General features: G+C 43.7%; 1 protein-coding gene across 2 annotated transcripts; it reads right to left on the bottom strand.

Moving 5' to 3' along the window:
* Positions 1 to 935: 935 nt before the first annotated feature.
* cacng7b (calcium channel, voltage-dependent, gamma subunit 7b) lies at positions 936 to 8,928 on the bottom strand. 2 transcript variants are annotated; one of them, XM_036538256.1, is made up of 6 exons: positions 8,870 to 8,928; positions 6,444 to 6,639; positions 6,240 to 6,326; positions 5,517 to 5,657; positions 2,798 to 2,943; positions 936 to 1,436 (listed from the first exon to the last, which is right to left on the bottom strand). In XM_036538256.1, the coding sequence occupies exons 2-6, from the start codon at positions 6,637 to 6,639 to the stop codon at positions 954 to 956; spliced, it is 1,053 nt and encodes a 350-aa protein (XP_036394149.1). In that variant the 5' UTR covers positions 8,870 to 8,928; the 3' UTR covers positions 936 to 953. The 2 variants fall into 2 exon arrangements, with proteins under 2 accessions (XP_036394149.1, XP_036394151.1); XM_036538258.1 differs by lacking the exon at positions 8,870 to 8,928 and adding an exon at positions 8,748 to 8,822.
* Positions 8,929 to 13,980: the final 5,052 nt, after the last annotated feature.

Genomic DNA, 13,980 nt, shown 5'->3' with positions numbered 1-13,980 from the left:
AGAGTCTGGAAGCAGGTATGATGCTGGCATAACCATTACCATCATAGTTATTATTACTGAGGGAAAAGAATCAATCAATCAATTACATGTTTAAGGTTAACAAAAAAGATATAAACCAGTGTAAACATGTAGCACAGTGCTGGACCAGTATGTTCTCCTGCAAATATGCCCCTTTTCACTGTCGGGCAATTTGGTGTCAGGATACATGATCATTTTGAAGCTTGACTGTCATTTCTTCACTGACAGTGTCTGCTATACAATAAATGAGGATCACACTCAACTGTAAGAAGAATAATATCAATAATAGTAGCGATATCATCAGAGAGAGAATGAAAGTGGAAAAAATATATATCTCAGAGTTCAGGGAAGAAATGATCAGATTCCAAATGTTATTAATAGTAAAGGTAATTACTACAGTCAGTTTGCATACCATATATGCATAAATCCATATGCATACACATTTTTGTGTAAAATGTTGTGTTTTGCACGCTACGCTAAATCTCTCTTCCCCTTCATCCCATTGTTCCCCCCTCCCTTTTTTCCCCTTTCTGTCTTCTTTCCCTTTTCTCCTTCTCCTTTCCTAATTCCCTTCATTTCTTTCATTCCCAACCCCTGTCCTTCTCTCTCTCTGCCTTCTGCTTGTCTCGCACTCGGAATATGCATAAACCTTTACGAAGTTTCTGCGTCACGCTGCATAGCCGCCTACCACCCTACTTCTGATGATGTTTCTGTCATCGTCTTTTGCACTCTATCAATAATGAATCTCCATCTTTTCCCTCTCCTTTCAGCCTCTCTCCCTGTGGACCCCTGCTCCCTCTCCCCTCTGCCTCCCCCTGCAGCCTGCCCCCCCCCCCACCCAGCCCCCATGTTTCCATATAAATACATGTGTCTGTGGAGTAATGTATTGCACTGTACCCCCAGTGTCCCTCTCCTCCCTCCCACCCCCCCTCTCTCTAACAGGGCGAAGCGCTCATCCGGAGGTGCGTGTGGTAGCGGGGCGGGGGCACGGAGGAGGGGGGCATGGCAAGGGGGAGGGACTGGGGGTTGCTGACGGGCATCGCAGCCTGGGCGTGGGAGAGGGTGTGGGTGGAGTGGAGGGTGTGGGAGTGGGGGTAGGAGGAGGGGGGAGGCAGCTGGTAGCTGGCACCGGACGAGGAGCCAGAAGAAGCCCCTATTACCCCGACGGGGGGGTTCTGTGGGGGGTTGTTTTTGGTCGGGGGAGGGGGCGTCTGGTTGAGCTGGATGGAGATGTCGCTGGAGACCTCGGAGGCGCTGCGGCCCCTCTGCGGTGGGGGCCAGGACTCCGGGTGCAGGAACTGCCCGCTGTAATCACTGCACTCCGACAGACGGGGGCGATAAAGGGCTGGGTGTGGCCGGTACATCTCCTCTTCTGCGTAGCGCTTCATGAAGAGGTATACAGACATCACCCCGGCCCCCTGAAAGAGGAGAGGGGGGAGGGGGAGGGGCATGGGGGGGTCGGTGTCAACACAGCAGAGCTACGTTGGCGGATTGCACTGGACATTGCGGCATATTATGGCATTACTGCTGACTCTCAGAAAGTGTGTGAATGAGGGAAGGGCGGGGGGTAAGCAAAGAGACCAGAACACTGCACTGCTGACCTATTTGTGAATGCCCACTCAGTTCTCTCTCTCTCTCCATATCACCGAAATTACATTTTTGAATGTGCTCAGCTGTAAGTCTATCTGCAGTTCAGATTCATCCAAAATGCACAGGACAGAATGCCATAACAATGCAACGGTTTCCCCCTGAGTTTTGAAACCGCCCCAAGGTTATTCCTAGGTGCAGAGGTTCATTGTGGTGTTGAATACAGTATTGAACTGAACAGGAACTTGGTGTGACACATCTTTCATGGATTCCCCCTCTCATGCTTACAGGTAAAAATGGTTTATAGGCTGATGCTGACGCTATAATCCACCGGGAGGCAAATAGAGGAAATAAGGTCAGTATTACTGTGTTCTTCAAAAGCAGCTCTGTCTACCGCTGTTTGGGGTCATCAGTCCTTCCTGAAGAAGACTGCAGCATAAAACTAACAAACGCTGTCGTTTACAGCCAAACCTACCCCGTCTAAATGTTATCAGACCAGCTCTGTGACACAAAACTGAACAAGGAGGCCAATATCGGTCGAAGCCACCTAGACCTATGTTCTAGCAAGAGATCTAGATCTAGCAAGAGAGAAACAATCTACACCACTGACATTTATTCAAGCAGATATAAACAGAACAAGATGCCTCTGTCTACTCTGTAACCACATAAAATAGACTGTCATTAGATTGTCGTTAACAAGGGTTAATTTCATTGTATTTAATTGTTAGGACACCACTGTTGGTGCAGAGGCACCAGTATAACCTGGAGCATAAATCTAACAAGAATTGTAGTCTACAGCAAAACCCACCACCTCCAGTTGTTATAAGACCAGCTTTGTAACGCAAAACTACATTAAGGTTATTATTGGTCTCAGCCATCTAGATCTATCTTAACAAGAGAAAAATATCTGCACACTGACATTTATTCAAGTAGATATGAACTGAACCAGATGCCTCTGGCTACTGCCTACTGTCTACAATAATACATAAAATGGACTGTCATTAGATTGCCATTAACAAGGGTTAATTTCGTTGTATTTAATTGCTAGGACACCACTGCTGGTGCGGAGGCACCAGTACGGCCTTCTACAGTTTTAATGATGAAGTGCTTTAACTTTGACACAGAGTGGTATTAAACTGTGATGAGTTTTGACACTGGAGCCTCGGCTGCGGCGAGGGCCTCTCGCTCTGACCTCTTTGAGCAGGAAGGAGCTGGCGGCGAAGGCGAAGGACCAGCCGTAGTGGTAGTGGAAGAACTGCTCGGGCTCCCGCGGCCTGTTCATCACCTCGTCGTTGATGCTGGAGATGTAGAGCACCAGCCCCACCACCAGGCTGAGCCCTGTGGAGAGAGGGGAGAGGAGGCCGCGCAGCGGAATCAGCGGGGCGGACGGGCGCCTGACACTGAGGGCGGCCGGCACCAAGCAACACCCCCCCACCCCCACCCCGAGCAACTGACCGGACTGGACACACAGGCCCAATGACACTGACGCTGAGGGACAGAGGGGGGATTAGAGAGAGGGGCAAAGAGAGAGATGGGGAGAGACAGAGAGAAAGAGAGAGAGAGAGAGACAGTGAGAGACAGTGAGAGAGAGTGAGAGAGCAACAGAGAGTGAGAAAGAGACACAGAGAGGGAGAGAGAGAGAGAGAAATAGACAGAGAGGGAGAGAGAGAGAGAGAGAGAGAGAGAGAGAGCCAGACAGAGAGTGAGGGAGAGAGAAAGAGAAAGAGAAAGAGAGCACAGCGGGCAGGGCTCTGATCATGTGACCAAAGGGTCAGGGGTTCGAATCCCAGATGGGATGCTGCTGCTGCAGCTTTTATGCAAAGCCGCCAAAATCCCCCTGCATAAGCATAAGTAACACAACTAAAATGCAGAAATGTAAGTGTTGTCAGTCACCACGGGAAAGGGCACCATCAAACTAAATAAATAACACACACGAGCTACGTCATCCACTGCCCCAGAGAAAGAGTTCCCCTTATTCTTGACTCACACAGCGGGGACGCTGCAGTTCACTGCAATATTAACCCCTTGCACTCCAGAAGCAGACTACCACATTTTAAATGAAATTAACAATCTGTTTTCTAACCTTGGATTGCTGTAGGATGTTTATATAAGTGAGAGTCGGGTAATGGAACATTATTATATAAATGATGGTTCTGCAATGTTTTTTCATCAGCCATTTATGATCATATGTCCAAAATATTTATTTGTATTCTTTTCCTTCAGACAGTGCCAAATCAGAGGAAGGAATTTGCAATTGGTAAAACGGTGACACAGTACTACTAATAATCATAAAAACATTGTAAACATTTACATCGTGTACATAAATGTACACATATGTGCATGACATTCTCATGATGGCATGACAATAATACTACTGCTGCAAGAAATCTTTGTAATTAAGTTTCATAAAAAGGTGAAGAATTCTGTTTTGTTTTGACTGCATGCCAGCTGACAGCCTATGTCCCTCTTCATCTCCATATCGCTTTCCATTTTCTAATTTGATTTATTTCACTGGAGAAAAAAATGAATTTTTGAAACACAGGACACAAAAGAGTATACAATGCTCTAAGATGTTGTTCACTAACAAAATGATCTCTTTGGCCAATCTCTCCATCTCTTCTGTCAAATACAAATTCAGTTCAAACCCAGTTGTCCTGTATTGGCATAAAAAATACAGTAATGCCAAAGTAAACGAGTTAAGAGTTAATGCTAGCCTTTCTCTCTTTTTCTGTTTCCTTTCCCTCTCTCCTCAGAAGCATGTAAGTTTCTGTATAAAATGTTGCTGTTTTCCCAGTTTGTTTGTGTTGCTGAAACAATGGAGTACTTAAAGATTCCAAAAATACCAATTCCAATACCTGACTGTCATGCATTTACTTTGTACTAGGTATACTGTCTGTTTTTTTTTTAGTTTCAGCTCAGTTTACTAATTTTGAGGGGTATATAACAAAATATAAGAAATTAAGGCAGAAATTAGAAATTATGTAAATACTGTATGTAATACATATAATTATGTATTACATACAGTATTTACATACAGTATTTAGTTTTTAGTATTTAGTTACCAAAAATATATAAAGAGTGTCACCTCAGTATATGTTGTACAATGTTGCAAAGTAAAAAAACTTCATTTCACACAATGAAAAAAAAATGTCATTTGTTAGTTAAATTAAATGTTAGGCCAAATGTAAAATATTTGTGTATTTCTAGCTAGCTAGTTGTATACTGTCAACACTGTTAATAATAGTATAAAATAGTAAACACCAATATTGCAGTATTTTCATAATTATCGCAGTATTGACATAATCATTGTTTAACATTCAAAAGCTTGTAGTTGTCAGCCACAGATTGGCCAACTACCTGATGGGTTCTATATACTTTATATTGAAATTTCTACCTTTGTATTGTTGAATTTCAAGTTTCATGCTCTGAACTTGGGTTCGAAATTGTTGTAGTGATAGGAACTCCTTAGACAGATCAGGAAGTGATGCAGAATGGACAGTCTCCAGATGTTTAAATGGTCTTTGATTCTGCATTCTTTCCTTGGTAAGCGTTACTGCAATATGTTTCTTTGGGTAAATATTGTATCTTAAAAAGTCACACTATTTTACTTTTTCTGTGATACTAAAATAATTCACTTTACATTGGCAATGCTTGAGATATTTAACAAGACAACATGAAGTGAGTTTACGTGAGGATCAACAGTCAATATTCATTTCTACAACACATCAACCCTCACTTTATTTTTAGTTGTAGCAGTATGACCTTCAATTAGCTCAGTGACCATAAGCTTAAAATGTGAGTGTTCGTTATCAGAAGAGGGCATAACAGCATTCCTGCATAACATCACAGGCTCAGCGGGACAACTCCAGCTGACAGATACGTAGCAATGTTGACTCAATTGCCTCTGTTACCTGATAAGATGAAGAAGATTCCCGAGACGAAAGCCAGGATGGTCCGCTGCGGCCGGATGTGCCCGATGTTGCTGATGACGAAGGCGGTGAAGACGAAGAGCAAGGACACCATGGGGAACGGCGTCGCTGTCCTCACCATCTCTGACGGAAATAAGGGAAGAGCAGGATGAGCGTCAGGGCTAATGCAATTACTCCAGCCTCTTACACAATGTCCCGGTGTAAAAATGGAACATGGACTGTGCCTCGGTGGAATTGGATGTCCCTCAGGTGGGACAGGAACACCAGCATGATTAAATTTTTTGAATGACGGCCAAAAAAATACATGGACAAGGGGGCGAGCCAAAGACTTGCTCTCACAGATAGAGAGATGCGGAGAGAGAATTTTCGCATCACCACCAAAAAAAAAAAAAAAGAAAAGATAGAATCCACACACTACTTTAATGCTCCCAATCAGTTATGCTTGACAGGGATGCCCTAGGATCACAGTATTGGTGTTCTCCACTTGCAAATAAAACAACTTGGGAGCTTTAGAGTAGTGTGTGAATTCTGAGCTGTGTTTGAGTCACATACCTACCAGAAATCCAACAATATGTGTGTGACTATTTCTGTTACTGTCACAGCATTCTCATATCCCCTATTTTCTAGCAGTGTGCATGTATGAACCGAGCTGACAACATGCACATTGAACACCACAGTGTAGAGTTTGCAGTGCAATAAACATACTTAGTATGTTTGCAGTGTTTTCAGTTGTAATCTCGATTTCTGGCTCAGTGAAATATTCTGATGCTACACATCTGCCTTTCTCTGTTCCTGAGATAGAGAGAGAGAGAGAAAGGGAAAGAGAGAGAGAGAGAAGGGAGATGGGTTAATCCTATGAACAGTACACATGGAGACACCTGCATTATAGACCAGAATGGTGATGAGTACCGGCCACGAAGCAGACCCTCCACAGGCCAGAGTGAAGCGCCATCTTGACCTCAAGGCTCTGGTTCTGCTGTAAAACGATGCCCTCCTCCATCAGCAGCCAGTAGTCGGTGGAGACGGCCACGCCCACCAGAAGCAGGCCGCAGGCCCCGAAAACGGAGGACAGCAGCGTGAGAGCCCGGCTACTGCACGAGCTCATCTGGGGTGGGAGGAAGAGCAGTCAGAACGCAGAAGCCCATGTGGGTGGGATGAGCCGCTGCAGTTACAGCCACCCGCCACCTGGGGGAGCAAATCTGCCAGTGCAAGAATGCCCCTGTGAGCATTCCGCTGCCTGTGAGAAACGGCAGCTGTGGGGAGTGTTTCTCCATACAGCATTGTTAAGCATCATAAAGCATCATAAAGTGTCAACAGAGGAGGGCTGACGGCAAGGCTCACATAATGAGTTTTGAATAAATTGCAATTCAGTTTCATCCAAATGCGAAAATAATTCACATCAATGCAACGGGCAATGAGTGGTCATATGGACTTGAATATTCTGTTAGTCAGTGCACATTCATTTGAGTCTTCCTCTGCTCACATGATAGATACAATCCATAGATAGACGCAATATCTGATAAGGAGAGATAGAGTAACAAAAGTGAAAAGCATTATGGGAATTGGAGGGAATTTGTGAGTTGTCTGCAGGGTGGGCTGTAAAATAAACTACAATTTTCATCTTGCGCTGAGCACCACCTGCAAAGTGGTGGGGCAGCAAAGTCTCATGGGAGATGAGATTATTGCGCGGTGAGTGGTGAGTGGTGAATGGTGAGTGGTGAATGAACGCTGAATGGTGCTTTGTGTGGGAGGGTTCACGAGGAATGGAAGAAGGCAGGGAAAGGGACAGCGGGGAAAAATTGGGAGAAAAAGGCAGAGAGAGAGAGAGAGAGAGAGAGGAGGGGGAGTGAAGCAAATGACTCAGTACGGCTCTCGGAGCTGTTCGCCACTGTGGTGCTGAAAGACAGCAGCAGCCTGAGAGGAACGGAGACGGGGAGCGGAGGAAAGAGTGCTGACATCCAGAACTGTGTTGCAGACGTAAAACGTGACTGACTGGACATTACAGCAGGTACTTTAACTCCCACAGTGCAGCAGGGCAGTCACACGGTGGATTCCCTTGCTGAGAGGAGAATATAAGGGGGCTCACTGCAGGTGAAGTTTGTCTCCAGTGTGTCAAGAAGTTGGCAGATCGTATCGCAGATACATGCATTGACTTTAAAATAGATAGAACCATGTACGGGAGGAAGGAAAGTACTCGGACAGCTGTGTGAAGTGGTAAGATGGATGGGTCACGTGAGATGCGAGATAGAAGAATGAGCGTGTGAGGAGGAGAGAGACGTCAGAAAGAACAGAACACTCTGATTTCCGATACAGAGAGAGAGAGAGAGAGAGAGAGAGAGAGGGAAAAAAAGACGGATATAGGCTAATATCGGGAAAGTCCTTGGCCCAAAAAACGAAATGAGTGGGTACACACACACACACACACACACACACACACACACGGACGCACGCACGCGCGCGGACACATTTTGTCACACAGTGCACAGCTTGTATACATCAGACCAACTGCATCTTGCTTCCTCCGCATCAAACACAAAGCGTACACACAATTATTACGCAGTAACGTCCTGCACACGCGTTGACTTAAAACAGCGAAGATGTCCAGCCGACAAAATTAAAATCAGACATACATTAAACGACAACCGCCTGCAGACACAAGCGCTGGCGCGCGCGCGCGCACACACACACACGCGTTCTGAAAATAAGGAATGCTGTAACATATGACATATCTTTAGTGTCGTCAGTCCCAAGAGCAAAACCCTTCATGAATCTCTACATACTGTACACAGTGCATACAAATTTGCGTAATGCCCATCTCAACACGCTCAGCTACATGCGTCCAGCGCAGTCGGACGCAAATGCGGCAAGCGCAGTATAAATGAAATGAAATGAGTACCTATAATAATTAAGGAATCAAAAATAATAATAATATTAATATAAACCACTGTCACAAGCATGCGGGCTCGCAGATAGACGGACGGAGAGTGCGGAGAGGAGAGGAGAGAGAACAGAGCTAAAGGCGATTTATTACACAACAGTGCATTCCTTACACAGATACTAAGAGACAGATTGACAGGTATATACATGCATATTTAATGTATTCAATCTGTATGAGCAGCTAGCTCGCTCTGATCACAACTAATATATCCAGTTGCGCTTTTACAGATACAGGAATTAAATGCAAACCATACAATGATTAAACACAAACATTACCTTAGAAAGCGTTAATCAATACAGCGCACCGTATCCTTATTGATATAAGACCGAGTACTGTCAATGAAAACAAAGCCAATCATAGTAAAAATATTTATCTCATCTAAGCGCCATGCACTCACCCTTTCCGAAAAGCTGACTGAATGGACGACAGAAGGCAAGATCCTCGCGCCAGGGAGGTTTGGCGGATTTTGCAGTTTCTCTCTCTCTCTCTCTCTCTCTCTCTCTCTCTCCCTCTCTCCCTCTCTCTCTCATGTGTGCTTTCCCCCTCACGCCCCCTCCTCCCCCCCCCCCCCCCCCCCCCCCCCTCACTCACTCACTCTCTCTTTTCTCTCAGCACTGCGGAGAATCGGTCCAGTGAGCTATACTATAGAACAAGGACAGAAAGAAAGATGAAGAGAGGAAGAGATACACAGAGGGACGGAGAAAAGGAAGACGCTGGAGAGGGAAATATATCGGGGAGAACAAGGATTTGACTGTAACAAAAATAGATGGTAGTGGGGGACGGGGGATGGGGGGCGATTGGGGGGGGGGGGGGGTCGGTCATCCAGAAGACAGTCTCAGAAAAGTACCAGGAGAAATACACAAAGATACAGAGGGAAGGCATATAATAGCAACCATGGGAGGACATGGAGAGGAAGACAAGGAATAGGACGGGGATTGATACAGGGCATGAGGAACTATACACTGTAGAGTGAATCATAGTTAGGGTACTGAGGTATTAATTATAAATACCACCCTAGTGAGATGTTTAAAATTATGATAAGTTGAACATAAAAATGTGTAAATGTCATCCATTGTGTCTATAAAATGCCCCTTTGATCTACAGTATTAATTAAACCTATATATCTGCACTGTTCCACACTCTTATATGCTCACACTGTACTTTCTCAGGGCGAGTGTTTTGTATTGCAGCGCAGTATAGATTGTAATACTGTGGCTCTGCATACTGGACTGGGCTATGATGTAAACTTCTATGGACTGGCATGCTGTTTACTGTTCCATGCTTGTTCTTAATGATCTTCGGGGTGTCTGGATCTTGTGAGACTAAACGGAAAATGAGACATACAGAGCATATACCGAGAGAAGATTGGTGCTTAAATCTACATTCCTTGATCGCAGGCTGAGATGTGAGAAAGTTTACTGAGCATACGGTTGCTAGTTAACTGTTTTCCCATGCAATTACTGTAATTATACTGCATGGAGACACATCAACACTTCATGTAGTAAAGGAATAGTGGGGGGGGGGGGGGTACAGATGCTGCGGGTGGGGGGGAGGAAATGAAAGAGAGTGATATGATACGGGGTAGAGACGGCAGAATTAAAAGGTGACATTGAGGAAGATCTAAAGGCACACAGATAGACAGATTAGGATCAGAAAGGGAGAAAAATGAATCAAAAAGTAGTCATTGGAACAAATGTAGAGGATTTAACTTGCATTAATCAAATTCCAAGGACCAATCATAGGTGTTTATCTTTGCACCATGGTACCAAAGGATATTACAGCGCTGCACCAAGCTGGACTCCACTGTCATTCCATCACCTCCTCCTTTCTGACCTGTTCTTCCTCTCTCTCTCTCTCTCTCTCTCTCTCTCTCTCTCACTCTCCCTCTCTCTCTCTGTCTATATATAGGTCTGTGATGGGAAAATACTGTATTTTTAGTAGTGATAACAATAGCATACAATACCCTCTGACCTAGAGACAGACAAAGAGAAAGAGAGAAAGAGAGAGAGAGAGAGAGAGAGAGAGAGAGAGAGAAACACCCACATTTTTATGTTATAAACTCTGATAGAGATAAGGAATTGACACATACATTAATAGACATCTTGTATTGGAAGATGGTGTAAATAGAGGCAGTGGCATGATGTACTTATACTCTGACATCATGCTATAAACAGATATATACGTGAAATTAGTCTGTCAGATAGACAGGAAAAGTAGATCTATGCATCTATATGTATTGATGGAACAGAGGCATTGATGTTTGTTGATATTGTTTTGGAGTTCCCCTCACTAAGAAAAGATCTTGGTCCACACTGCTATGCGGTAATCCCGTTGCTGTGACAACGACGGTTTAAAAGAAAGTAAATCAAAAAAAAAAAAAAGAACTGAAAAAAGTATTCAGCAAAAAAGAAAAAAAAACAGGCATTGTTTTACAGGAAGAACAGACGGTAGAATATGAAGGGTGGGGAGAGGGGCGAGGAGGAGGAAGGGTGAAAAAGAGGAAGGTAATTGAAATGAGATATCAAGGGATAACAGACGAGAAAGAAAAGAATAATGCAGCCATAACAAAGAGAGGCAAAACAGGGGCACAGACAGAGGGGGAAGAGGGCCTCAGTATATATACTTACATACATGCAATGGAGGGAAAGAGATCAAATTTCAGAGAGAAGAACAGGCGGTTCCAACAAAGAAATCTAATGGGACATTGCTTTCAGGGGAGGTGGGCACAGGAGGGAGAGTAAGCAGGGTTGAGAGACTGAAAAAAGGGAGGTTTTGCTGTTTCAACAACTACTAAATGGAGTGGTCAGCATCTTGTGAGGGAGATAGGCAGAGCGAGGGGGGAGAGGGGCAAGGGAAGGGGAAAAATGGAGGGGGGAGAGGGGGAGCTGTCAAAGATGAAAGCCAAAGGAAGGAGTGAGGGGACAGAACACAAGAGATGAACAAAAGGAGGGAGGAAGGCGAAGAGAATAAATATGATGGATGACTTAAATAATCAGGAAAATCAAAAAGTAAAGTAGAGGAGAGAAGAGTGAGGTCAGACAGCATAAGGAGAGAGAAAAAAAAATGACAGGAACTGGTGGCTACCATGGGATACAGGTTGACTGCAGATAGTGACAGAATTTGCCAATTACCAAGAAATTCCACGCGTTTTCAAGAAGAAACATTACGTCTTTTTTGTGTTTTCAGCAGTTCTGATTTATTTTAAGTTTTTCTATGCAGAGACACAGAACAAGATATTTCCAAACTAATAAACACATGAAAATTTCATTTATGTTACTCTTTAAGCATTTAAGCATATATGTATATGTTTAAGCATATATACATACTGTATATGTCTACATTAATTATGCTATGTCTATCTATCTATCTATCTATCTATCTATCTATCTATCGTCTGTCTGTCTCTGTTAGTTTGTCTGTCGGTGTGTTTGTAATGAATTTAATAACATGCCAATGTCACAAATCCCTTTCACACTGGTGCTTTGACCTTGGCCTATATTCAACTGAGATCTCAAATAGGTATAAAGCAAGAGGGCTTCACACTGTACTTTAAGTTGGCTTGACTCCGTAAGCATCTATAGCACTGATTCTCAAACCTGCTCCTGGGGGCACCCTGCTCCGCAGTTTTCCATCTTTCCCTGCTCGACCTACCTGACTGAACTCCTCAGTGGCACTTTTTATTTGCTGAGCAAATTTAATCAAGAGCATGTTAATCACACTAATCTGGTGTGTTTGGAGCAAGGATAGATAGAAGATATGCAGGACAGTGGGCCACCAGGATTGAGAAACACTGATCCATACCACACTCAAAGATGACAAAATAGGAGACTTGTATGAGGGGACCTTCCATGAAACACAATTTTCCTTTTCTCTGGTGATGGAACCTACATTTTTCTTTGGCGTTCGCTGCTATTTACCACCTTTAATGCACATTTACCGTGAGTTCAAGAATAAAACTTGCTGAAACTGGTCCAAAATGGGATGTGTCTTGTGTGAAGAAGCAGAAAACTTTTTATTTCCATTTTCATCCAACCTTTATGATCACCAGTTGTACATTAGGCTCATCTCACTGCTGGAACCTCTGTACACATGCGTGAGTCCTCTAAGTGCGAAGGGAATGCTACATTCCGAAGCGCATGCACACTAACATGGCTATTTCTCATAGTACCAGTTACACAGTGCACCAAGAAGGAGACACTGTTTGGAGGGTAGGCATATCTCCCTGATATCAGACGAGCAACTCATAGATACCTGAACAAGCTGCAGGGTGCCAAGAGCAGTGGCCAAGCTACCCACCCTGGCCAAGCTACCCACCCCTACCTCAGCAGAACCAAGTCAGTTTATTCAGCTGCTTTGGGGTCCCAGTTATTTTCGTCAAATGCCACAGACATTTTTGAACTGGGGCAATAGGCCTAAGCCTGCACTTGGCACATGGAGTGTTTCAACTGTCTGAGCCACCCGGGAGCCTACAGAAGTTTTTGACTTTTGTGCTGAAAGTGGAAATGATGGTAAGTGTCACCACCGAGAAAGCCCTGAGAGCTCTGACCTGAATGTTCTCATCAAAACCTTCCTCAATATCAGTGCAATTGCTGGTAAATTAAGATTTTTTTTTTTTGGACGAATTAGGATATGATTGCAAGATCATCATAACCGCCTGAAACGCAAACTCCAATTTTGTTGGTATCGTTGGTACCGTGTCACGTGATTTCTATCTATACAGTGTTTTTCCAGAAATTAACCACCATTCGAAAGGAGAACCAGTTTTACTACATGGAGTCATCAATTGTAGTAAGATTCCCAACACCCCAATACTAAAGTGTCTTTATGCTGTGTCACTGCTATAATGAAAAAAAAAACACCTCTATCATAGTCATAATGATTATCCTGCCTCCCTCAACCTGTACCATCCAACTACCCACAGCTAGTTTGTCAGTCCAGCTTTTCACTGACTGAGGCATTTTACAGAGTAGAAATTTGACAAATTTCACAACAGTTGTAGCATGCGTCAAAACACCAGTCCATCACAACAGCTCCCAGACAGGGAAGACACAATATGTATAGTCATATAATAAATGGATAAATACATTACTATACATGTAATGGCTAGATAGCGGATATAATAATGGCTAGCAATAAATATTTGTGGCAGACATTTTGCTATTTATTACCCAGGAAGATGGTGCAATCAATGTCAATTCCACTTCTGAATGCCTAGGAACTACTGCTTCGTATAGCAGTCATGTACATGATTTACCTTAAGTGCAACTATGTTTAAACAGGGGTGTAATATTGTTGCAAGGATATATTACTTGACCATATTAAAATTTTCAATGCTCTGTAGGGGTTTGGGCAAACACACTCCTGGATATGTAATTCCTTTGAAAGACTCTAAGTGGACAGTCCAATATAAATTTAAAAATGATGGTGGTGTTCAGTCATAGCCTTCCAATTAAACTACACTAGTACTATGACAATTCTACATTGTATAATACATAGTTTATATAGTGT

Source organism: Megalops cyprinoides, chromosome 10 (genome assembly GCF_013368585.1).
Source record: "Megalops cyprinoides isolate fMegCyp1 chromosome 10, fMegCyp1.pri, whole genome shotgun sequence".
In the NCBI taxonomy this organism is placed as follows: Eukaryota; Metazoa; Chordata; class Actinopteri; order Elopiformes; family Megalopidae; genus Megalops; species Megalops cyprinoides.
Note: the sequence above shows the minus strand (reverse complement) of the source record. Positions and strands in the feature narration are given on the sequence as shown.